Consider the following 27,712-nt stretch of genomic DNA (forward strand, 5'->3'; position numbering starts at 1 on the left):
TGGGGGGAGCCACCTTTCAGATATGTTTATCTTCAGCCTCAATGAAACACACCTGAACCAGCTAATCAATCAGGGTATTCAGGAAACTTTCAGACAGGTGTGTTGAAGCTTAATTTGACCTCTGGGAGCAGGACTGGATTGATCTAGACCAGGGGTAGCAAACTCTGGGCAAGTGCACCAATAACATCCCTGTCCAGTGGTCTCAAACGTTCCTGCAGGGCCACAGCCCTGTAGAGTTAAGATCCAAACCACACCTGCTTAGAAGTTTCTAATAATCCTAAAGACCTTGATTAGCTGGATCAGGTGTGTTTGATTAGGGTTAGAGCTAACACAAATTGAGTTTGAGACCGATGTTCTAGTTTCTTGACTTGCAACGCAGAACTTCTATCTTACACAAGGGTTCTGATTCATTAATCACTACACGTACAGAAAAATAATCGGATGAATGACCAAATGTAATAAATATAAATGGTTGTACGTATTTGCTTTGCCAACCAGAGTTTGTGATTATTGTAGTAAGATGAAATATTATAACACTGGACATTGCTTTGCACCAATCTGGGAGACTGTTTGTTCAAAACCCTTTGTTGCCATGAGCTGGGACATCTTGTTCTTAAAGTTGCATATCTGCATACAGAGATTTATATAAAAATAAATAAATAAATAAAAGTTTTTGCTAGGGCAGGACTTCTGACCTAAAACTGTCCTTTCTCAAGACTGCAGAACGGTAATTAGGACTATCCTGTAGAGGAAGTTTAAGAATAGAGGCTATACTCACACTTGAGCTGTAGGAACAAAATTTGGCAACAAGAGAAACATTGTGTGACATAAATAGAACCTTGTGGTTCCATAAACCAAAGCATCTTAAAATCTTATTTCAGTCTTTGCAACACCACCATAACATGAAAAAGTAAAAATTTGCCACCCCTTGATGAACCTCTTCATTGTTGGCTATGGTTTTCATGCCGTTTTGTCAAAAGCATTTTTTTTTTTAAAAGCATTTCATTACAAATATTCAGCTGCATATTATATATGCAAGTTAAACGGTTCAACAAACAATTTAGGCAAACTGGTGAGCTTAACACCCAAAAAACAACTCCTCATAGCAAAGAATGACTCCTTTCTTGCTCATTGCCAATTCTGTACATGTGCTACTGGAGCAAGCTGCAGCATGTTGCCACGATAGACGTCTGACGTTCATAAAGACGCATGTGGTTTAGTCTCGTAAAACTCCAGTCAGCACATGCTTATAGCTCTGGAGCGGCCATGTAAAATTACCCTGTACTTAAGCAAATTCTAGACTTTTACACCACAATGTCCACTGTCTGTAGTATTTTTTTTTTCCTGGCTCCATAGACTAGCTGTATTTCTAACTCTGTAGCTAGCTTGCGAGTGCACGCTTCAGCCAACTGTTTAATAGTTTTTAGGAATCTAAAAAAGGCATATGAGAACAACTTGTGTAGGCTGACAATTAGCATAATGGCAACAAGACTTGAAAACACACAAAAAAATAACGTAGTAAGAACAGCATATTTTGTACAAAAATAGCGTCATTGACTGAATAATAAAGATGAATTGATTCGCTCTAGTTTCCTTGGCAAATGGCTTGGAGATCATTTAGGCTTGAACAGTACCATACTGCCCCCTTTCTGTCATGAACACTGCTGTACTCAAACAAATTCAAATAACAGCTTAAATTAATTTTGTGAAAAGCAAAGAACATTAAAGTGACACAGTGTTATTTCAAATAAATTTATTGTTCATTTCTTCCACTGTACAAAGCAAGCAGTTAAGTCTTGTGGTTTCTGACTTCACTGGGGTGAGGAACAGACAAAGCCGGAGACCTTTTCACACCGACAAAAAATCCTATTGAGAAACACAATGAGATATGACAAACAGCATTAATTATACTGTATTTAATGAGTGTGATCCTGTATAAAAGTCTAAGACGTGTACATACCAACACAAATTTACTCATTGTTTACTCCAATGCTTTGACGATTGCCTCGTTTGCCTCTATGCTGATCAGAACCTCCGCCCGGGCTGCTTCATCTGAAACGCCCCCCAGTTCCGACTGGGCTTTCTCGAGGTTGGCTTTTGCCACCTGTGCAAAAGACACGGCACTCCTGACATTTGGTTCACATTCACCGTAATCTTGACACTGATGTATCGGGCGACAACTCAATCCATAACAGCTGACATTACAAAAGGTGCCATCAATTGGAACGAGTGGAGCACAGATCCGACAACCTTAATAATATCTTGAAGCACCTTATAAGTGAGAAAACTCATCTTTCCCTTAAAAATCAATGCTGTTGCTACTTGAGCCGCATTCTAGACCAGCGCGGCCGTTTTCTCTACAGTGTGAGCAAATAAACGTGGCCTCTTTCCTGTGAAGGACATTTGTCACAGTGGCGATTACACAGTGTAAAGGCCAAACATTGCTGGGAGTTAAAGGTCTCTCAGTGGGGATTTGACACATCTGCACCACTTCAACGGTGACTGACCTTTCCTTCCTTATTAACCAGCGAGGCCCCCAAGCACAGCTATCTCTAGGAAGAATAAAAAAACCGACCTATTTATGTGGAATGAACCCGAAAGTGCTCTTTATTCCATGTCGGAAAAAGGGCACGTCCGAGAACATCCCGTTTGGCATGATCTCACGTGTCATTCCGAACATTTGACTCGCTCTGAAAAAGCGGTGACTAACAGAAAATGAAGACGGCTGTATTTCTATTTAACGCTGTTGTGTGGAGGATAAATCAAAGGGTGACTTGATGCACTTTCGAGTGCTAGTTTTAAACGATAATCCTATTAAAGGGTGTCTACAAAAGCAGAAAACAGGGCGTTTTCGAAACTTTCAAATCCGACACAGCTATGCGGACTCAACCTCGTTAAGCAATCTATTATAATCTCAAAAGTCTTTGTCTTAGAAAATTCCAAAACGCCTTTACCTTTAATTCTTGAAAATGGCACTCGTAACCTATTTTTACCCCAAAATGTGACGGAATGTATTGGATTGTGAAAAGTAGAGAACAGTGCCACGCTTGAATGAGTTTTCCAATTATTCTTGGCGTTGAGATAACAGCATAGCAGAGACTCACTGCGAGGTCCAGGCTGTCCAGAGGAACGGCCTCCTCCGCCAGCAGCTGCACCGAAGAGTCGGCATTGACGGTGACTGATCCGCTGCTCACTGCAAAGCACAAACCTCAGTTAGTCTCAAGCGCGGATGAGAGTTCAAGAGTTACGTTGATGCTTGAAAAGGCTCTCATTCGTAGGACAAGCCTGACCCCTTCTGGATGAATATCTAAAACTAAAAGGTTGTCTGCTGGAGGAATCGGTCTGGATCACATTTTAATCTGCTTAATTCACCACAGAAAATCATATTACGAATCTGAATCACTCCCTTTTGAAGTGCGCTAATGAGGACTGAAATACCCACAAGTCATAGCCACTTCCATCACCCATCTTATTTCTATTCTTCTATAATTAGCATGCATTATAATGTATAAATTAGATCAAAATGTCTTCACATCTTTTTAACAGCACGCCTTCCAAATTAAATCATATTAACTAATCAGGCCAGGTATTACCAGTCAGGCTGGATTTGAATTAAATAAGGGTCACGTCGCATTGATGTTCTGAAAATTACCAAAGCTAAATTTACTTTAAACATGCTAATTTTAAACACTACTTATTTGAATAATTCGGCTGTTTTATGCCATGCCAGAGCTTTAGAACCGGGTCAAATCATTTTAAATATGGATGTTAATAAACATTTAAACTGCAAATTATAAATACACATTTATCATTGCATTAGAGACACCAAGGTCACGGGATGAAATACTGGAGAATGTATGAAACTTACAAAATGCAATGTAAGGTGCTTTGGATAAAAGCATTTGGCAAACGCATAGATGGTAATGTAACATGAGATAAGGGATAAACAAATGAATTTATATAAAGTGACATCTACACTTTGCTATATGTTAAAAACATAATCATAGGAGCCGTTTTTCACTTCTAAATATATTTATAACCACCGGAAATTTGATTTTAAAAGGAATTGTTCACCCCAAATAAAAATTAAAACCATCATCATTTATTCACCTTCATGTGGTCCCACATTTGAACAGGTTTCTTTCCTATGTTAAACAAAAAAAGTGTTTCAAAGAACCAAAACAGCTGTAGGTCTCCATTGACTTTCATAGTAGAGCAAATACTATGAAAGTCAATGGGGACCATCAACTGTTTACCAGCATTCTTCAAAATATGTTATTTTATGTTCAACATAAAAAAGAAACTCTTACAGGTTTGGAACAACATGAGGATGAGAAATGGGTGAACTATCCCTTTAAATGACAGTACTACATAATCCAGAAGGGAGAATAATCCTACACTTCCCATAATCCTCGTGGTGACTGGTTGGTTGGTGTTTTAAAAGTCAAGACCAGCTACCTTCATGGCAAGCAAGCGGAAATGCTTCCCTAAAAATCCACACTGAAGCAAGGCCGCAGGAAGTGAGCATTATAATGGTTGAAAACCCACCGAAATACTTAGCAGAGGAACCATCGTCACTGAAGATGGTGACTACGCCGGGCCGGAGCACCTGCAGCGTGGGGACGTGGGCTGGGAGGATACCAAAGGCGCCTGTCAGGGTCGGGACATCAATCTGTTTTACACTGGCTTCCTTGAAGAACACCTGCAAAAGGAGTAACATGCTTCACTGCACCAGATGAACAAAGCTTGAGGTTTAATACGAAATCTGGCCATCAAACTATTAAGTGTTTGAAGTCCACAAAGGAACAACAAAGTGTGCACAATGACCAGGTCACTGCAGGGAAACTTATTAGAGAGACTTAAATCATGAAAAGCGTTAGATAAAAATGACACATTACTAAATACAAAGGACCCGATCAATTGGGAACATTATTAAAGATTTTTCGAAAATATTTTGGCTAAACTCAGGGTTACCACTGTGAACATTTGTTACATAAGGACGTTAAATATCATTATGATATTTTAATACTGCATCCACAAGTAAACAGGGGAATAAATAAATAAAAAGGAAAATGACTGCTTGGAAAGATTCGAGAAAAAAAGCTTTTAAGATTTTAAAACGTGGAGGAACGAAACATACACTGTTAATTATGTCAATTTATTTCCAATCTAACATTTTATTTCATATGCTGACCTTTTACGTAACATGCTAATTTTTTTTTTCATTTCCAGCCAACTGTTCAGACTGTCACATAATGTTTATTTGAATTTAATCTGCAATGTGTTTATTTTATATGCTTCATTTAAATTCCTGTTAGTCTGACAAATGTTATATTCACAAATCTATATATGACATTATTACCGTTTTTTTTTCTAATTTTGGTTAGCTGAAATTATTATTATTATTATTATTATAGAATATTATTAAATACTTGCAGGTTTTGTACGAGTTTGAAAAACAAAATTCAATGCACACTTAATATCGTCAATGCTTTGTGACAGTTACTGATATGACAATATTATCCATGATGTAAAATTTGTGTTTAGGGTTAAAATGTCAAACATATACATTTTTAGGAAACGTATAAGAAAATGATAAACCTCTTATTTACCCTGATCTGTCAAAAAAAAAAAAAAAAAACAAGCCAAGGTGATCGGTAGCAATGCTAACAGTCTGCTAAAGTCATTCAAACTAGACTCCGCGTTTTGCAAGCCAAAAAAATTGATTACGATATATCTATGGTGTACACGTTTACAAGGTTACGCTAAACTAAATGGCGTCAGGTGCAAAAAATATATAAATATTAAATTTAAACCATAATATCTTTAAAACTGTCAAGTTTATCCACTGAAGTAACGTAGCACTAGCGGTAGCAAGGAACACAAACGAAGGGTGCAGCTGATATAATAAAGAGTAACGTTATTTCCATGACAACCTGAATGTATATCGTGACATATATAACTCATAATGTGACTAAACTAATCGCAGCCGGTGTCCTTGCTCAGCATTAGCGTGTTAGCAGAGCGCGTAGGCCCGAGGTACCTGTGTCGGCGACGCGAAAGTGAAGGACATCTGAGCGGCGGGCGCGTCGGCGTAACAACGCGCGTGTCTCAGTGCGGGGACCGCGCGACGGAGGAGAAACCTCGCAGCCAGCATCTTTACCACGGAGAAGCGACTCGTTACGGCACGGTGATAATCAAGCGTCGGCTTCCCCGTCCACACAGACACTCGGTCAGTCAGATAGTGCGCGGCTGATAGGACAAGGGCATGGACAACCTTTCCCGTCAGGCCTTGCGAGGACCGTGGGGCTGATGGGACATGTAGTTTTTTTTTTATCGCGAGGGTCATTATTTAATTACATAATTATCAGAGGCGGAGAGTTGGGACATATTTTCACTCTGCTTTAAAAGTGTCTGTACTTTATCTGTGTTTTTCTTTAGAAAACCTTGTACACGTCACCCCAAAGCATAATATTATATATTTTATTATTTATTAAAATTATTTATTACTTAATTAGATTCGAACACTAGTACTTTCTTACTTTACTTGAGTAAAAGAAAGAAGCATACAAAATTTTAATGTATTAATTTTAAAATATTAAAGGTAAAAATAATTATATATATATATATATATATATATATATATATATATATATATATATATATATATATATATATATATATATATTACTGAAATGTAGTACAGTTAAAATTATTATAACATTATGTAGTGAAGCCAAAGTTTTCTGAATAAATGATGCATGTTTTTTCAACATTTGTCATGTCATGCATTTATATAAATGTGTTGTCGCTTTGTCCGAGAGTTTGATTTAATTTATTTAATTTTAATTTATTTATGTATTCATGTATGTGTGTATGTACCCATAGGGCTTCATCAAAAGGGCTTCATTTCCTCAAAAGCAATACTGTAGGAGAGCATTGAAAAAATAACAGCAACAATCAAATAAACAAGTCAAATCAAGCAACAAATAAAACACAAAACAATAAATAAAACAAAATTATAACTGCGATCTAGAAAAATAGTAATAAAACAATTCAGTACATAAACCAAGACATTAGCAGAGGAAATAACAGCGACATAAATTAAGTGTATATATATATATATATATATATATATATATATATATATATATATATATATCAGTGTTATCAGTGTTATCGCAACAATACTCAGTTACTGACTTCATTTATTTACAATCACATATAAGAGTGATAAGAAAACAGAAAATTCGAGCAAAGTGTTTTATTATGTGTGTTCACCGGTGGACATTTTATGTATGACGACGCTGATCAAAACAGTGGTTTGATTTAGTTTTTGGTCTATCATTACTATTATTCAACCGTATATAACGTTGCCCACATGCCATTAAATAGCTTAAATAGACGGGGATGTGTAGTCACTCTCGTTTGTTTCTGGTCAACGGCGAAATATTAATATATATGTCGTTATTTAATATTATTGTTTTATTCTGAGGCTACAACTAACACCACAAGCTTGCAGATAGAAAGCAAGAAGGACTACAGGCCTGTGGCTGCGACGGACGGTTCGTCCACGAGGGGGCGCTCGGTAAATATCAATTCCTCACTCCCCGCACGAGCTCAATTGATCCTCGCGCTCAGTTACTTCAAAGTGAGCTCCTGAGAAACATATTCACCTGTTATCGCGCGCGTCCGCCTGCTCCCGCGCGTTACCCGAAAAAACCGCGGCGAGCGGGGATGCCCGTTACCGAGGATTTTTTTTGGTTTTGTTTTGTTTGTTTGTTCGCGGACTCAAATGGGGGATTACCTCATTTCCATAACGCCGGGGGAGAGGACGCGGGCGTGACGGACGCGCGCGATAAGCAGCGCCGCGCCTCGCGCTGACGTCACGCGCTGCGCTCCTCGCCGGGCGACGCGAGAGTGGGTGTGTTTAACGGGGGGTTGGGGCTTCATTCATAAATACAAAAAAAGATTTAAAAGCCCAAATTAAAGAGAAGACCGGGGAACCGTTCGCGAGCGCTTTGTCCCATGGACCGCTTGAATTATAGTTAGGTGAGTTTTGTCCGCCGCTCGCGCCGCTCTCGTTCCCGTCGCGAGCGTCTTATTACAACGACATCGTGCTTTATTATAGGGGATGATGGGAGGCTAAAATTGCGGAGAGCGTCTGTGCGAGAAACGGACGCGGACTATCTTTTGTTTTAAGTGGCTGTCGATAGCCTGAACACGAACGCGATTTAAATTCATTTATTTGTCTGGATCGCCTTAATGCTCGCATCGCTGTTACGGCAAGCGGTTTAAACATTTATTCGCGCAGACTGGTGTCTTTTTCATATTAGTGATGCCGGTTGTCTAGGCACTAGTAAGCAGCCCTACGCTATTAGCTATAATAACTAAGATGCACTAGATGCTCAGTTATTGTATTTAAGAGACTGTCATAGTTGTTGGATATATATATATATATATATATATATATATATATATATATATATATATATATATATATATATATATATATATGCAATATTAAATGATCGTGCATGTTATTTAGTTTAGCGTTATAGATGAAATATTGCCGGTGCAGTTAAAATGTTCATTTAAAAGAGTATTACTATCTAAAAAGTATTTAGTTAATAGCCTACTAGGAAAACCGATGGACTGTAACTTTTTTTTTTAGTTACCAGTGTTATTTTAGTATCATTGAGATATAATAAATTTAATAAAAATGTTAGTTTTTATTAGTTTTTATTAGTTAGTTTTTAGTTAAATTCTGCTTTAATTGTTTTTAGTTTGTAGCTCTAGACATTGTGTTTTTGTAATTGTTATCAGTTTAATTTTTTATTGTCTATTTGGTTTGTTTTAGTCATTTCTGAACATAAACTGCATAAAAATGAAAAGGAAAATGTAGCTTCGGCAACTGGATAAAAATTAAATGAGTTTAGGGATTTTTTTATTATAATTTATTTTAGGTCAGATAGAATGTATTTTATTTTAAGATACAATTTTATTTAGTATTAGTTAAGTTAAGTATAATAAATAAATATTAATATTAATAAATATGTAACAATTCTTCAGCAACAATTTGATTAAGTTTTCGAGAACTTGTCTGATTAAATGATATATTTGAACAAATTTAGTACATTTCTCCAACAGATATAAAATTATATTTGTTGCCAGTAGCAACAGACTATTTCCTTATCACTGTTGCTTATCCTTTATCTAACAGAACTCAATGGATGATCAGTAGTAATGATGAAAAGGGTAGCGTATTAACATGAATTAAACACGAAGATGTAGAAACTAACGCTGAAATGTAAACAATGTTTTAAAAAAAATGCTTACGGAGAGATTTTTGAATGTGATACACCTCCACAGAGTCTGACAGGCATGACAAGAGCATATGTTGCATAACGTTCACGGTAGCTTGTTGATCGCAAAGCATGTTTTTTCAGGTAACCTATAATGTAGTAACGCAAACTATTTTTATTTAAGCTCAACCGAATCGACCTGACAACTTAAACTGCACAAACAAAGGTCATTTTTAAACAGGCGTTTTGTACGTTTTCACTTTTATGCAGTGTCTCGCAAAGCGAAATATGTCTTTACCAACAGAATTGGGGCAAACCGAACAGACCACAGGTGGATTGAAAGTGACAAAAAGTAATTAAAAAGGAAATCTGGCAACGCCAATAAATCCGAAAGAGCAGTCCGGAACGTTTCATATGGGTCTCTGTTGATTTGTTTAATATCTGTTTCTAATAACGCGGCACATTAGACGCTACATGCATCCGAGATGCAAAAAAAAAACAAGCTTAAATGATCTCAGGAATGCTAAAGACCCTGAGATGGAGAAAGAGAGAGAGAGAAGCTATGAAAACAGGTAGGTGGGCAGAAGCTGGATGAGTATGCAGCAGGAGCCTAAAGCTTTGCGGTCCGAGCCTTCAAACACGCCGCTATCTCTGCATCTAATGCACACGAACGCACTCTGCCTTCAGATAATGGGAGGAAAGGCAGCATCGCTGCGTTAAAGAAACGAGGAGTGCTTGGGAGGTGAGTGCAGGAGTGAGAGAGCAGGGGTTTTTTTTCGCGGTTTATGCAGAAAGCTGTGGCGTTGGCGGTTTTTAAGGAGAGCGTATGCTGCCGGGCCTCAGCCACCGAATAAAAGAGGAAATGAAAAGGGATTTTTTTGTTTTGGGGAGGGGGGAGAAGGGATTGCATAAGCGTGTTTGTGTTTGTACAAGAGTTGCATGCAAACGTATCCGGAGCTATATTTTGCCTCAAAAGCTGAGTATCTCACAGTCATTCAAAGGAAACTTCAGGGATGCGTTTGCTTTATGTTCCTGGTGAAGGAGAATTCAAATCCTCCTTTAGTGCCATAACCGGCTTCAAAGCAGCCGCCTGACTTCCTGTAATGTCTTCCTCAGGGGGGACGCTCTCTCTGGCCTGGACCATGAGCAATGAGTCTGCCATATGGACAAACCAGAACAGAACTTACACCACCGTAAGTACTCGTGCTTCTCCTTCCTGCGCTGGTTACTTTCATTACGCCCATTCCCTTTCTTTGCAGCGCTATCTCCAGACATGTGAATTGAAAATATCCTGTTCTGTGTCCCTCGTAATTGGATTCACCGCAAGATCTAAGCAAATTAGCCCTTGCGAGAGAACTTTGAGTCAGACCGAATCCATCGAGCCGTCAGACGATGTGATAGAGCATCACAAGCCGGAGTTACTGTCATGAACTTCAATTACCGGCATAAGCAGCATCATTAGATTAAATTAGAATAGAGATATAATACAGCAACTAGTTCCACAATGTTCTGGGATTTCGGACCTTATAAATATGCAGTTCACCCAAAGAATAATTTTCTAAACATGTTGTTCTGAACCTGTATGACAGACCGGGTTCAAAAAAGGAGAAATTTTGAAGAATGCGCCAGCTGCTCTTTTACATAGCTTCAAAAAAGATGAAAAAGCAGGATGAAATGATCATAAACGTGGTCAATGTGATTCACGCTCTATATTTTGTGTCTTCTGAACCTATATTGTAGCTTTGTGTCTGGTTTGTAATTGAATCGTTGCTTCGAGCGAGATCTTTTCGAAGAAATCAGCTGACGAAATTGTTCTTATAAACTTCAACGGAAGAAAGAAAGTCGTACAGGTTTGGAACAGCTCGAGGGTCTGTAAATGATCAAAGAATTAGAGATTCACCAAATAATTTTTTAGAGAAACTGAAATTGCAAAAAACGTTTTCCGTAATCCAGCTGAAACAAATATTACATTCTACTCATTTTTAGATTGATTTTCTTTTGTTCTTCGCAGACATTTAGTGCATCATTATAGGCAGAATTATAATATTTTGGTGAACTATTTCTTTAAAGAAAGGACTTAATTTGGTTAGCAAGGACGTTTTTGATGTCCTCAATGATGAGGTCACATTTACGCCATATTATGTGAAATATGAAAATGACTGGATTTCAATTGTGAAATGAAACCCTAGACTGCCGTTACGTTTATTTTGAATAAACCTTTTTTTTTTATTGTGACCCGATGCAGTCAGATTGATTCAGTCGATGTTTTTGACTCGAATAAAAGTAGTTAATTTAGAAATTACATATTTTTAGATCTTCTAACTGCATATTTAGACAGTACTTGTGTGGTTTTCCTGGTTATTTGGAGGATAAAATGTTGCACTGCAGGTTCTTCAGATCAGTATCTTAGTTCTGGGTTCCTTGAAGCACTAAAACAGCAATGGTTTTCTGAAGAATTACAGAATAAAAAGTTCAGTGTTAAAGTGTAAAAATATATTGTTTTGTTCATTTTCTCTGAAAACAAGTTAGCCTTACTACTTCTTAAAGAGCACTTCACTGTTTTGGAAATGGGCTCATTTGATATTTACCGTTTTGGAATCTATTCAGCCGATCTTTGGGTCTGGTGATAGCACTTTTAGTATAGCTTAGCATAGATCATTGAATGATTGAATACAGTTAAATCAGTAGCATTGCGTTCAGAAATGACCAAGGAGTTTCAGTATTTTTCCTATTTAAAACTCGACTCTTCCGTAGCTATATAGTGTACTGAGACTGGTGGAAAATTGCGATTTGATTAGGAACCACACTCCTATTCCTATTTACGCTAAAATGGGATTATAGTTCCTAGCCATATCGACCTAGAACTTTTCATTTTTGCCGGTCTTAGTGCAATATAACTACAGAAGTATCAAGTTTTAAATAGAAAAAATATCTAAACTCTTTGGTCATTTTTGGACGCGATGCTACTGGTCTAATTGGATTCAATAATCTATGGTAAGATATGCTAAAAGTGCTATCAACTGTTTCCAAAACTGCAAAACTCAAATTATTACCTCTGGAGGAGTTGGAGAATGAGCCTATTTCCAAAAAAGTGGAGTGTTCCTTTAAGACTTCTACGATGATGCAACTGTCCATGAAAGAGGTCCCAGTTTTTCCATCCTTGAGGTTAATGACAGACTAAATTTCAATGAAAAGAGTCTTCCAAACTCTTTCATTAACAAAGTAATAGATCTGATCTGAATAACCTATTTCCAGATCTTCACCTGAACAATTAGTCTGGTAATTAGGATCTTCTGCTCCACCAATTGAAACACTGTATAATGTAAGCGTAATTGTAAGGTGCCTCATCTATGGCCCAAAGGCTCATTCACACCTTGTTCTTATGCTCTTATTTAGCATTCTTACCATTGAACATCTCTTTGGGGACGTGAACGCAGATGACAGTTAAGCAGGTGGCAGGGCGAGAGGTGTTGTATGCCTTTGTGCTTTGATGTCTTTGAGAAAAGAAAACTTCTGTCTCTTCCATTCTTGTGTCTGAAAGTCTCCGCCTCTTGATCTTTCTAAACTTGTCTTTGGCGTGGTGAACACTGTACTTAACATCTCAACTCAGACACAAAAGCCCACACACCTGAAAGTCCTCTTTTTCAGAAACTGGGCTTTATGTAATATTGCCATTATAGGAACCAATCTGGAATAAAGGCCTTTTATGGAAAAAAAAAATGTCTGTGTCAGTAAAATGGTAACAGTTAAGGGGTTTCTAGGGATTTAAGACCTGAAAGAGTTGGACAATGGAATTGGAGAAACCTATATAATGTGAAAATTGAAGTCATGCGGTTTTACTCTGAGAAGGAATTTCCATTGTGACTGGTTTGTTTCTTTCTCTGGTGTTTCTCCAGGACGTCCCGCTGTCATCAGGGACACAGAATGGCTATGTCCTCCTGCTGGTCCTCTTGTCCATCTTTGTCGGGGGGACACTCGTCCTGCTCTCTGTCCTTCTGATTGTCTGTCGCCGTTGTTGTGAAGGGGACAGACGCCATGCCTGGTAAGACCAATCTCTCACAGCATATACATTCACAGTCCCCTGAACATAATTGGTTCTGGATGAACATTTCTGTCAACCAATAAGGTGTTTTATTTATTTATTTTAGACATTTTAATAATATTTAATCTTAGAATTTCCCACTTTGTTCTTTGTCCCTTAGAAATGTCATGTGGTGCAACCTATATTTATATAAGTTATAGAAGTCATAGTATAATTTTTTTGAAATATTTTCATTTTATTGCAATTCTTTTCAACTGTAGTTTTCATTTTAGTAATAGTAAAATAGTAGTAAAATAGTAGTAGTTTTTAATGAGTTTGTACTTTGTTTATTTGTTTGCCAAAGGAAAATGGAATATTTTCATTTAGGTTTTTTAAGTATTTAAGTTTTGCATCCTATAATTATTTCAGCTTTATTTCAAATTCACAACTGGGCGTATTATATTTGTGTGTGTGTGTGTGTAACAGAAGAATCCATGCATATTGCATACATTTAATGTATAATTTTTATTTTATTTGCCGTAATTAGTTGCATTGAGTGACAGATGGTCGCACCAAATGACAAGACCGCATGAGGTTAAGGTTAGGTCGCTTTAAAACTAGATGCAATTTTACATTCATTTTGAAACACCTCATAAAACCAATTACAACATTTGTACAATTACATAAAAATAGCACAGATAAAATGAAGAAATGCATTCTGCGAATATCGAGAATATACATTATGATTATCGCTTACAGCATCCAGTTTGCATGTTGACAGATGATGCATATGATTACGGCTGACACCGTAACACTAAGATTCAACTGGAATAAACTGTTCCTCTGGTGAAGCCAAGGACGCTCAGCACCGAAAATGTTTTCAGTGAACATTCGTCACAGCCTGGCTGTATTTCTCAGTGGCTGCTGAGAGGTGTAGAGTCTGCCTGCTCTCCAGGCAGCCCGGAGGAGTGCAGGCTCACACAAATGACGAGTATAATGAGATCTCATAGCAGCCATCAGCCGCGATAAATCACTCCTGGTGCGGGAGAGAGTGCACTCTAGCCAACACCCACTAACACACACACACACACACACACACATACACAGCGTGCCACCGTTCACTGTGGTTAGAGGACTGGAAACTCATTTCCAGTTTCTCATTACCCACAGTGCCTTATGGCGAATGAAACTGTATATTGTCGTAATAAAGCCGTGTTGTTATTGTGCCCATCATACGGTATTTATTTAGATGTCAAAGAAGGTGAATTATTCACAGCTGGGACATTTTTAAAATCTGGTGACTTTCTCACTTGCGTAACATTTTAAAGACACCGTGAAATCACGTTTTGGCAGGACATCTCGATTGCTTTTGATTACATCGCAGCCACAAACTGATTTACTGTACTTGGCGAAGAAACAATTTCCACTCAGAAATGTGCTAGTATATTTCACATTTAATTACAAGGAAACGACAAGTGACATAATATAACGAATATTCAAATTTGAAGGTAAATATTTTTTTTTGATGTAGGTTCGAACCTTTTTAACATTGACAACACCAATAAAAAAAAAAAAAGAACTTTCTGTTTACATTATATTATTATCTTCTTTATAATGTAATGTAATATAATATAATGTTTTATAAAACAATATAATAATTTGCAGTTTAATGCAAAATTCTAATCATAAAAAAATTGCAAAACACAGCCATTTAAATGAAATTTATTTTAATGCTATCTTTATAAATATAATATATAATAACATTAAAGCGAGTTTCAATGCAAAATAAATAAAATACATAAATAAAATACAATTGTGCAAAACAATAGAATCTCCATCTAATGCTATTTTGTAATATAATATGATATACCATTATGCAATATAATATGACAGTGTTTTTTGTGCAAAATTCAAATGTATTAACATTTATTTAAGTAATGGTATAAGTAATTGACGTACTTTGTTTTTACATTAAATATATTATTATTTACTGAGTAATCTAATCAAATCGATTTCTAATCAAACAATAAAACTGACTGTAGAATTCTGCCTTTTATATTAGGTTTCTAGATTTTTTTACCATTTATGTGTGAAATCCAGGAACATGTTTGTCGTCATATTTTGAGAATGACCCAGTTCTGCATGTTATGAAAAAGATGAACATGAATTAGAATTTGACTGGTTACGTGTTTGCATTGAAGGTTCATTGTTTGCCTCAGGGCTAGCGATGACACCGAGAAAAGTAATACCACCTATATCGAGGAGGCCCAGCCAGTGCACGGTAAGGACTTCTGCAAAAAATGCTTAAAAATGAATGTTATTGATGTATAAAATTCCACGTTATATGCCAACCTCCCAGTTCCACTTATTCACGAAACGAAGTAATGCATTTGCATGCGTATCTGCATATGGCTCGAGGTAAAGTGTCAAGGTCAAGTGTAAGTGACGGTCTCATACACATCAGCTGAGGGCATCATGCGAAGCCAGCAAGCCCATCCTCTGGTCTAATCCGTCTCTCCCCGCGCAGAGATTACGATTCGCGTCGATGAGTCAGATTGCCTGTCGGCAGCCAGCTCCCACGACATGGAGACAGAGCGTTTCCTCTCCACGGGCACAACCGGCCGCCGGGTCTCCTTCAACGAAGCAGCGCTCTTCGATCACAGCAAGAAAACACAGGAGAAAGGTCGAAGGTCAGCCGCCCACTCACTCGCACCACCCACTCTAGACACACAGAGCGCTCCTATTCACAGCAGACTGCAGCTTTCATTACTCATTTATCTGCGGGTTTTTCATTTACATCTGGGCTTGTCAGATGCATGAGCCGCTGATGAATAACAGGGGCATTAACTTGTTTGTCAACATCAAGATTTTGCATAAATGAATGGCCGCGTATATTTTTGTAAAAAAACACAACAAAAAAACAAAACTTGATTATCTGATTATAAGCACCTTTACAAATTTGTGTTATTTTCATTACTTCATTAATTCATTATATATATATATATGCACACACACACATATAAATTTATTTTAAGATATACATAAAAAGTATTATTTAAATAATTTGTATTTAATGATAATTTATTTATTATTACATTTGAAATTTTAAGAAAAATATATATATTTTTATGCAATGCAAATTAAATAGCTGTATTAAAATATGCATGCATATTTATGCATCATATTTTTTACATATTAATTTGCCAAATTACATTACATTTTAATTACAAGTAAAAGAATGGGATAATTGATTATATACACACACACACACATATATATATATTTATACATAATTTAATTTACAAAGACATTCATAATTAATTAATTAAAGTTTCTTTAATACTTATGCATACATTATTGCCTAAAATAGATAACTAGTATATAATTAGATATGTAAAAGAAGAATGATTATGATTAAAAGGGTAATTCATTTATGTGCATATCTACCTGCCTATCTATCTATTATTAAAACAGGAGTTATGCACAAATAGCTTTTTAAGCGGTATGCAGTTAAGACAGTTGTTTTTGGTTGAGTACTTTTGGCAATGCGATCAGTCTCCCAGCACATCCACCCGAACGACACTTCCAGCAAACGCTCCCGTGATATATCTGTGGTGAAGTGATGAATCCAGCCGGCGTGTGTCATATTTCCACCTCACCTCAGGTACACACTTACTGAGGGCGACTTCCATCACTTGAAGAACGCGAGGCTCACCCACCTCCACCTGCCTCCACCCGCCCTCCAGATACTCACCATCCACGAGTGTGAGTCATCAGAGAACAGTATTGCCATGACAACGCGCCCCGTCGCTAAATCCAGCCTCTCGATTTTTCAGGTGACAGCCACATTGCTCTGCTAATCGGAGAATATGATGTCAGTCATAACAAGGGCAGCATGAGATCGTATTTTTCTAGGTCAGTTAAAAGCGCTGAGGTCATAATGGATTGTCGGTTTGTTAAGCGGTGCGGTGTGCAAGCACACGTTTATGCAGCGGAGCAATTGATTTATCTAGATACTGGGCCCTTTATGTTTTAAAAATGTTAGCTTTTATTTGTACTTCACTTTAGCCGGGTCACGATGACGTAACAGGTGATAAATTCACGAATTGGACCTTTTTTTTAATCTAAGCAGCTGTTATAAGAAGTCGGCCGTGTTCAGAATAAAGTCCTAACCTAGTACATAGTGTACAAATAAACTGACTGCTAAAACCACAGCAGGCAAAACGGTGTAGATCCTTTATAGTAAGAATTTGTCTTTTGAAATAAATGTGTACTTTTATTAACAAGAACACAATATATCGTCGACAGTAAAAATCTTTAGAATGTTACAAAAGATTAATAAATGCTCCCCTTTTGACCTTTTCCACAGCTTTTTTTGACCAGTTTCCACAAAAGATATTAAGCAGCAAAACTGTTTTTAAACAAATAAAAGACTATTACAACTAATCAAACATTGTCTCAGAATTACCAATTTTTATAATACAATTACTGAAAGAAAATAATAAATTATATTTTAAAACATATTCAATTAGAAATGATTGTTTAAATACGCTAACGGCGTGGCAAACTTGCAACTATAGCTCTCCACATGCAGTACAATCTATATTCCATTCTATCAAAATATGAACGTATTTTAATCTATGCATTGCATGTCCTCTATAAGCGGCATTTTTGAAGTGCGTGCATGTGTACCAATCCGTGTTGCCAGATTGGAAATGCCCAAGTATCGTTCCAGATGCTCAAAATTATTGTATCGTATCGTACACAAGTACAGAATACCGTTATTTTATTTTATTCCTGGGATGATAACGCTGCATTTTCAGCATCATTACTCAAGTCAAGAACCATTCATCAAAAACCATTTAACAGTTTTTACTGTTTAATATTTTAGCAAAAATATTGAAACTCTTTGGTCACTTTTGAGAGAGATGCTAACGATCTAATCCGTTTCAATGACCTATGCTAAGCAGCAGCTAAAGGTGCTACCGCCAGACCCGGGGATCGGCTGAATGATTCAAAAACTGTAAAACTTTAACTCTAGGGGAGGTGGAAAATTCAAAAACAAATCAAGATTCAAAAATCCCAAGGGGAAATTGCTTGCCATGTTACAATCGATCTTTACAAATAGTGGAGTGTTCCTATACCTGTACCAGGCATCATATTTAATCAGGTTCTTTATTACTGCCGAAATAATAACCGCCCCGTTGTGTACAGCCACCGGTATTTTCACTGCCCCAGACTGCCCTGACCAGCCGGAGTCTCAGTCCCAGCTCTGCCCTTCCTGGCGACGCTCTCAATTCCACTGTGGACACCTCGTTCTGTGAGAGCATCACAGCGGCTGGTCCCGAGCCGTCCAGCCCGTGTCTAGTGAGTCACACACACTCTCACCCACTGGCGCGTCACAATACACACGACAATCCACGCAAGCGGACAACTCAGAGTTCATCATTCAGAGTCACAAACACGTGCTGAATGCGCACGGCAGATTATCCGATTGCATTGCATTTATGTAATCTTTTCGAACGCAAACAGATAGAGGTCAGAGGAGGAGTCGGGAGAAGCACTGGCATCATGGGTAACGGTAGAGAGGGTGCTTCGGCCTCATCCACGGCCCTGTCCTCCTCTGGTGGGGCCCCGCAGGGTCCAATGCAGCAGTTCTTTACCAAGCTCCGTCGACACGCCAGCCTGGAGGGAGCGAGTCCCTACTTCAAGATCAAGAAGTGGAAGTTCGACAGCAGCCAGAGAGCTTCAAGTCTAGACATGAGAGGTCAGTGACACATCAAGGAGCTGGCAGCAGATTAAAGAAAGCATCCGGTGTGAATGTAGGGCGCTCATTTCATCACGAATAAACAGGCTGTGCTAATGAAACAGGAATTTTTATAGAGGCACCACTATTTTGTGTTTATATAGAAATTGGTTGAATTTGAGATTGAAAATTGATCGTTTTTTAAAGTAGTGGATCTTTTTAAATTATAATGTAAAATGGTTTTTAATGAAAGAAATAATTTTTTTTTTTTTTTAATATTTCACTTAAATATTTCCTGTAGCATTTCACAGTTTCTTACCGTTAAAATCACTGTCATTTTTTACAGTGTACCCTAAATGTTGCGTTTTTAATTTCGAGGCATTTATTTGATCAAAGATAAGGCAAAAACAGTAATTATTTTAATCTGCATTCTAATCAGTGTTTCTATTTGAATATATATTAAAGCAGGGGTGTCAAGCTCAATTCCTGGAGGGCCGGAGCCCTGCAGAGTTTAGATGCAACCCTAATTAAACACACCTGATCCAGCTAATCAAGTACTTCAGACATACATAGTATATGTGTTTTAGCAGGGTTCAATCTAAACTCTGCAGGGCTCCGGCCCTCCAGGAACTGAGTTTGACACCCCTGTATTAAAGCACATTTTATTCCTGGGATGATAGCGCTGCATTTTCAGCATCATTACTCAAGTCTTCGCTGTCACACGTTCCTTCAGAAATCATTCTAATATGCTGATTTCATCAAGAACCATTTAGCAGTTTTTACCGTTTAATATTTTTGTGGAACGCATGCAGGATTTTTTTTGATTAAAAGAAAGTTCAAAAGAACAAAAGAAATTGATTTATTGCATCCTTGCTGAATAAAAGAATTAAAATAAACCTCAAACATTTGAATAGTGGTGCATTTTAAACAGCCTAGTGGTTGGCAGATTGTTCTTCAATGTACTGAGCAATGGTGTGAATTTGGTGCCAAAAATATCGAATTGTACTTGATTTAATTTTCTTAATTTGATCACCTTCGTATTATACTAATGCACTGACGTGACCTCCGATCCTCCGATAACGCAAGTGAGATATTATTATTCTACCTCATGTTTTAAATATGAGAAAAGTGCATGCAGCTCATGGGACTGAATGAATTATAAACATGAATGAACAGATTAATACGAATGCTTCTGTTTGATTATATATGTATTACTGTAAATATTTTTGGATTTATCCTCTCAGGTCTGTCAGCATGAAAGGAAGTGAGAGAACACTGCTGTGGAAAGTACAGACAGTGTTATGAACCTGTGAAGCGATCAGTTTCCTAGCCTTAGGGGATGCAAAGCAATATTGAATGTTTCTTTGCTTTTCATTTAGCCCCTGCATTGTGTATTACCTTGGAAAAATGATTGAAGACCTTAATAGAGTTTTAGTGCTTTCATGTAGCATGGAGCAGAGAAACGGTTTGGCTTTGTGTGTGTGTAGCAGACTATAGAATATTCTCTGAGCCAAGACGAAGCTGCTGTATCTGAGAGCCAAGACTCACTCTCAAGCAGATGGCCGCTTGACGCAGGGCTCTTCCATTCCAAACTCTTTCTTTTTTTTTTTTTTTTTTTAAATGAGAGACAGCAAAAATTAGCGTTCCAAACGCTCTGTGTTTTTTCATTCTGTGAAATAATACGGTCATGATAAAGGCGATGCTCTCCATATAATAGATTTCCACCGTTGGATGCCCATGGTAACAAATAAGATGTTATATTGTTTATGTGTTAACTATGTTTTCTGAATCCATTAAACCTAATGCAGTACATTTAAAAAAGCAAAAAAAGAGAGGTATTTTTTTATGTTGTATATGTTATATTGTTCTTATTTGTACTGGATTTGTGTACGTATGCATTTGCACCTCTCTTGAACAAATGGTTTTTAATCTTAAAGAGGTTTTTTCTTAGTAAAATAATAATAATACATTTAGAGGCAGATTATATATATATATATATTGTTTTATGTATTATTTTTCAATTATTTTTATATTAATTACTATATTTTATATTATACAATGAACTCCTTATTTGAATTCATGAGAACCTTAGTTATATATCAAAATGAAGTCAGTAAATCAAGTATATGAAACACGCAGGATGCGTTAACCATACAAAGACTTCTGTATCAACAAATCAAGGGAAATTTGGTTTCTTACGTCATGAACTCTTTAGTTGGAAAAAAAAAAGTAGTTTGAAAGAAAGAGCAAGTTAGGGAGTCGTTAGCATAATTGGCTAATTCCACGGAAGAAACTATGCTTACAACTACAGGTCTAAACTTGTATTACAAAACGTTGTTATTGCAGTTTGCAAATGTCTTTAGGAAATATGGTTTTGAGAATTCTTTGAACTTTGTAGGTAATAATGGAATTTATGATTACGGTTGACTATTTCATGTTAGTATTTAAAATTGCGGTAAAACTTTATTTTACGGTTACACCTATTTGTCGCTTATAAGCATGCATATTACTAAAATATTAGTGCATAATAATGCCTTATTACATGACCTTATTCTACATCCCTAATTCTAACCAATACCTACACTTACAACTACCTTACTAACTATTAATAAGCAGCAAATTAAGAATTGATTGAAAAAAAAAAATCATAGTTATTACTTAACAAGTTTGCTATTCTAAAGTGTTACCAAAATTCTATTGATACCACAAAATTCATGCCATCCCCACAGGTTCCCCCAAGCGGAGGCAGTTCCAGCGGCAGCGTGCAGCCAGCGAGAGTATGGACCAGGAGGAGCATGACAGCCATCACATCGACCTCATCCAGTACATCGCTCGCACCAAGGACGTCACCTACTGCCCCACTCGACCTAGTCCACGTCTTCTATCCCCCTTCCACACCCCCACCCTCCCTCGGCAGGTATCTTTAATTCCCTCGCCCATGCATTCGCTATAGCAACCATCTGCCTCACCACGCCTCATACAGCAGACCTCATTCCATGCTGGACTGATCTCAGTGCGCTGATCGCATTGCCTTATCCTGGCATTATCAGCTTACAATGCAAAAAGCTTTGCTTTAGATTTGGAAGTTGTTTCCGTGAATTTGGGTTAATATCACAGGTGTACCTTTTGGTATTTTTAGCCATCCGTTTGCATTTGTTTTGCAAAATGAGTGAAGAAGAACATTGCACGTGTTTATGAACATTAGTATATTTGTTTATATTTGCTTACCTATCACATCTGACTTTGCTGTCCTCGTCGCTGTGTACTGGTCTCCTCAAATTAACCATCACAGAGTGAGTCACAACCATCTGTGCGGTAATGGAGACATCTGTTTTAACATCCCTGAATCTGGACTCCAAGCTTTAATAAAAAGGAAAATAAACAAACATAATTTTTTGACATACGCTACCATTCAAATGTTTGGGGTCACTTTTATTCAGTGAAAACTCATGAAAGTGGACCAAGATATATTTAATACATTTATAATTTACAAAATATTTCTATTTCAAATAAATGCTGAAGAATCCTGGTAACACAGATAAAGAAACATAGATAAAGAAATGTTTCTTGAGGATTTGATTCACTGAATAATAATACTGTAGCAGTGATACTTAAATTCTCATTTTAAAAATTGCTTTGTGTTTTTTACAGATTTTGGAAGTTTTAAAATTAAAATTTGATAAAAATCTTCTCTAAAACTTGGAAAAATATGAAAATATAACACTTCATTTAAAAGTTAAAACAAGTATGCATATGGGCTCAAAAATAAACTAACAATAAATTATTTATTTGACAAACCCACACTGACATAAAACAGATGTTGTGCTACATTGCAGCATTATAAAGAAATACTGACTATATTTAAGAAAACGAGCTTGACTGATTTAATATGTGTGCTGTTCTTCAGGTTAGAGGTGGAGGTGATGGTGGAGCCCAGCTGCAGTAGAGCGATGGGTCCCGGGGTGATCGGCCTCACCTCCGAGCCCCCGGAAGAGAGTCTTGGAATGGGCTACCATCAGGAGAGTTTAGAACCTCAGACGTTGTACCGTGATATCTGGACTCTTCGAGCCTCTCTCGAGCGGTATGTCTCGTCCGACCAGAGCAGCAACAATGACAAAGACTCCGTCCGTAGTGACGCAGACAGCGTGTGTTCTTTAGGGGGTAAAACCGAGATGGGAGGGCTGCCTAGGTACCCCTCACAGGATATTGGGGATGAGATGGAGGGTGATGCGGACTTGCCTCTAGATGAGGGATCGGAGAAAGGTCGCAAACAGGATAGCATGGATTCTGAAAGGGGAAGTGACGGGGAGCCAGGAAACCGCAAGCTGCTCCAAATGGACAGCGGTTATGCCTCGATAGAAGCACCTTCACGTGCTCCCGAGGAGTTGCGACTGTTTGGGAGTAGCAGTAGCAGTAAGGACGGCTCTGCCGTGGAGCGCAGGCACTTCTTCAGTTCTGGTCGCAAAGGGACCGTGTGCGAGAGTTTCGACACGGACATCTTCGATGAAGAACTTGAAGAGGAACCCGCGGGTGCCAGTGGAGGTGTGGACGGAGTGGAAACAGACAAGAGCACCATGCTGTGGTCCCCCTATGGCCAGATGTTCACTCAACACGAAGCTCAACCTCATCCCCCCATCCTTTCCCGCCGTGACTACAGCATTGATGAGAAAACTGATGCACTTTTCCACGAGTTCTTGCGGCACGACCCCCAGTTCGATCAGCAGGAGTCTCCGCTGCGCTCCAAACATCGTTCCCGCGTGCACCTGCGTAAGCAGTGGCAGCGCTCCAAACAGTACAGTGACCCCGGCCAGCGCTTCCAATCCTCTTTTGACCGGTACCGCACTCCACTTCGACGCGGTGAAACTGTCAACTACCCTCTAGAGACTAGCTACCACAGCACGCTCCCACGAATCATTAGTGCACCTGATGAAGAGGGCAGCGAAGGTGCAACCAGTACTCCCGAGACACCCAAAGCAGATCAGGATACTGCTACCGATGTCGACCCCGACAAGATAAGAATATCTTCCAGCACTGAAAGCAGTGGAACCCTCAACGAAAAGGAAGCCCTCGAGGCATCGCAACCCCCTCCGATGACTGACGTTGCTGGAGAGCAATCGGTGGGCCGTGAGAACTCTAGGCAAACATTGCCACCACCTGAGCCTCCTGATGAACATACACCAGAATGTACAAGCTATGGTCCACAGACAATCACAGAAGAGCTGAGCGACAAACTTGCGGCAACCCTCGAAGAGCGGCTGTACTCAGATCTCCGCAGGACCAGGGAACCCCCCGAGTGTAGTGCAGTTACTGTGACCTACACATCGCCTGATCACAGTCCAGTGTAGCATGTGGCTCCTTTCATCTCCTCGTGCAAGAACACTTCAGTGGCAACTACACGTCCAAAGTTTTGATCGACATCGACTCCAATCTGGAACAGGTTTGCTTTGGTCATTTAAATGGCCTTGAAATCATTCTCGTTATGTCCTAAACCAGTGGTGTAGAGACATTTCTTCCATGCTCAGTGTTATATAAATGGCAATTAAGGCTCATACCTCATGTTGCTCAACGCACCAAGTCTTAAACAAATTAAATGTCAAAGTCTGTTATTATAGCTTTCCATTTAGCTACTTGTTGACTTCAAAAGCCAATATTTTCTCTGCACTAGGTAATCCACTGTGAAATTGGGTGCTATTAGAATAAAGATTGATTATATTTGTAATTGCATGAATTATATTGCAATGCTGCCTATCCGGATGTCTGTTCATGACCCAAATCAATATTGTTTTATTTTACTTGTTTTTAAATGTACAAGCTAGCCCTCCATTCGGTTATTACGTTTTGTTTCTGAAATTGTAAAATACTCAATACTGCTTATTATTAGCATTTGGGATTTTGTTGTGTGGTTGAACCTGCTTTCAGATTTTAGCAAAAAATGCTACAAATTATAAATCATAATTGGAATAACTTGTAATCTCCTTGTATGGGTAGACATGTCTAATAATGTCACATAACCTGTATTTAAAAAACAACTGCATATCCGAATCACCATGACACTGGGTCAGTTCCTAAGCAAACACAAGTCCCATTTTAAATTCACAGTGTTTATAGTTTGAGTTAAATAAAATGGGATTAGCTGCACATCACTAGCCGTGTTAGCTTGTTTCCCACCGACACGTTTTCAATCCATTATTAAGTGTCCTTGTCATTTAATAGTGTTAATTTACCATTGACGTAATGAATGGCTAAAACTGCCTCTTTGTGAGATACTGTAATTTTAGGACCATTTAATTAATGTGCTTTTCATCTTTTAAGTGTATCATTGTAAGTGTATTGTTGATCATATCTGCAAGAATGAGTAAAGGAGTATACAGTGCCAAACTGTTGTCAGGTAATAACGAGATAAATCACGAAAACACTATAAGCAACAGTTTGGTCCAGCAAAACAATGCTCACAGATATGCCTCTCTCTAAGGGTTTCGATCAGGCCTGAGACATTTTTATGAATTTCATTGTGAGAAGGGCATGCCTTTTCTTGCATGTATTTCACTAAATGAGCTCTGTGTGTTCGTTAGCGATTTTTTTTTAAACGTGAAAATTACCAAGACAAGAATCCCTAGAGGTGGACGACTGCACATGCTGCCTTTGAACAGAAGCGTTATTTAAAATCATTTAAAGCAAATCCCACTGCCCAGCATAAGAAACTTTTGAATCTCGGCGTCAAATGGCACCATTCATGCTAATCTTAATAATTCCAGTAAAACGAGATTCTAGTATTCCTGCTCACATAATGGGTCGCATTCTGTATTGATCTTTTTGGAAGCATGCAAACAAAAGGTTGTCCTTGGCAGATTCTCAACTGTGATATGCTGAAAAGTCTATCTTTGTGAAATCTGGGCGAAAAGGCCATTGGTGGTAGAAGGTCTTGATGGAATGAAGGGCCTTGTCTATGAGGGCTCACATTGTTTTGTGGCCTTTTAGGGTGATTGTTTGAGCTGTCGAGTAGTTGTCTAAAAGCTACATGTACTATTTAGGGTGCGTCTGAAGTGGCCTGTCCAGATTTCAAAGGCTTTCATTATCTAGGTGAACAATGACTGATGCATGGAGTAATTAACAACGTTGAGAAAAGAGAGCTTCAGACTAGCTCATATTGCTGATTGATTGTTTCTGGCTAAATGAAACGTACTGACCATCTCACATGATTAATACGGTGCCTTTCTGTGTGTTTAACATTTAATGGGATAGTTCACCAAAAAAAAAGTCCATGGAGTGAAATTCTGTGGGGTCCAATCATTGTTGTTTGGAAACCATTGACTTTCACAGCATGCGCGGAAATTGTTATAACATTATCAGTTATTCAACAAACATTATTCAAAATATCTTCTTTTGTGTTCAACACATGAAAGGCAGTCACACATGATTGGAATTATGTGAAGGTGCACAAATGATGCCAGAATTTCCTTTTTGTAATGAACCGTAACATTAAGTAAGCAACTGTTATGGCCAGATCTCTGCAGAGCACTTATTTCTTATCTCCTAGTTTGTACATAATTGAATAGGCCAAATTACCGTACAGAGGTTATTAAAACAGGAAACAAACAAAAAGCTGTTATTGCATTGCATAAATAGAAACCTGAAATGCGGTACTTGCATTGCATCGTCAAATACATGTACACGTGTCTTGCCGATTACAAATCCGGTTTTTGGTTTTGATTAACTGTAATCCATAACATGTCAGGGACAGCGAAATCTGTACAAAGGAAAGTGGAATTGTATATAAGCACAATGAGGTCCCAGTGCAGGCACTAGAATAGTCTATGTCTTGGATTTGACATAAAACTAGTTGGGACCTTTTGGTGATACAGTACGTGCACAATCAAATAGCCTGTCAGTTGATGGATTACTGTGTATAGATTTGCATGTGATGACAAACTATTGTTTAGCAGATCCAAAACGAAGCACCAAATGACAGATATTTTTTGTGTGACTCTGAGAATGAAAACAAGTAGACTTGGTACTAAAATATTGTAAAGTATTTTGAGGAGTCTGTTATTTTAGAAATTCTGCTTTGCTGACTTGATGAGATTTTTTGCCATATTTCCATGGACAAAAAGGATTATTTCTATTGCCGACTATATTTCGATGAAAGAGAAAATATATTTATGTGCAAATTTCCATGTAGAAAAGAAAAAAATCTGTAAAATTCTGCTTGACTAATTACTCAGTCAAAAAAAAAAAAATACAAATAAATAAATAACTAAATAAAAAGAGAAAGTGAGGCGTGCTTTCTGAACGTTTGTTTGTTTACCTGGATCTCTTTGTTCTAGATCTACTGAGCCTTGAGGGACCAACCAATCTTAACATTTATTTTCATGTTATGTTTTTCCAACTAGTCAATAAAGAACAATGCATTATGACTTTGCCCGAGTCCTTTTCTTTTTTCATTTCAAGATCGGGAGATTGTCGGCTCGCTCCGGCAAACCATTATCAGCACCTGTCTATGTTCTACCCTGCCGTTCTCCATCATAGGTGCAGAAATATCCCTTTGGGAACATCAAATATTCATATCAGCCAAGCTAATAAATTAAAGATGGCTGTACAGTCATTATGATTCTAAATCAATAGCAACCCCAGGTAACCAAG

The 27,712-nt window shown here is 37.9% G+C and overlaps 2 protein-coding genes across 2 annotated transcripts; one reads left to right on the top strand and one right to left on the bottom strand.

Moving 5' to 3' along the window:
• Positions 1-1,738: 1,738 nt before the first annotated feature.
• atp5f1d (ATP synthase F1 subunit delta) lies at positions 1,739-6,288 on the bottom strand. The gene is made up of 5 exons (XM_043223518.1): positions 6,044-6,288; positions 4,549-4,702; positions 3,105-3,193; positions 1,961-2,104; positions 1,739-1,866 (listed from the first exon to the last, which is right to left on the bottom strand). Exons 1-4 carry the CDS (start codon positions 6,155-6,157, stop codon positions 1,982-1,984), a joined length of 480 nt encoding a protein of 159 aa, XP_043079453.1. The 5' UTR covers positions 6,158-6,288; the 3' UTR covers positions 1,739-1,866; positions 1,961-1,981.
• A 1,626-nt stretch (positions 6,289-7,914) lies between these two features.
• Positions 7,915-27,486, top strand: cbarpb (CACN subunit beta associated regulatory protein b). The gene is given in 11 exon segments (XM_043223124.1): positions 7,915-8,052; positions 10,422-10,498; positions 13,202-13,347; positions 15,546-15,607; positions 15,854-16,016; positions 16,991-17,162; positions 18,541-18,693; positions 18,859-19,093; positions 21,802-21,956; positions 21,958-21,989; positions 22,980-27,486. Coding segments are annotated over 10 exon segments (2,607 nt in total). The 5' UTR covers positions 7,915-8,052; positions 10,422-10,447; the 3' UTR covers positions 24,418-27,486.
• Positions 27,487-27,712: the final 226 nt, after the last annotated feature.

The sequence above is a fragment of the Puntigrus tetrazona genome, chromosome 22 (genome assembly GCF_018831695.1).
Source record: "Puntigrus tetrazona isolate hp1 chromosome 22, ASM1883169v1, whole genome shotgun sequence".
Taxonomy (NCBI): domain Eukaryota; kingdom Metazoa; phylum Chordata; class Actinopteri; order Cypriniformes; family Cyprinidae; genus Puntigrus; species Puntigrus tetrazona.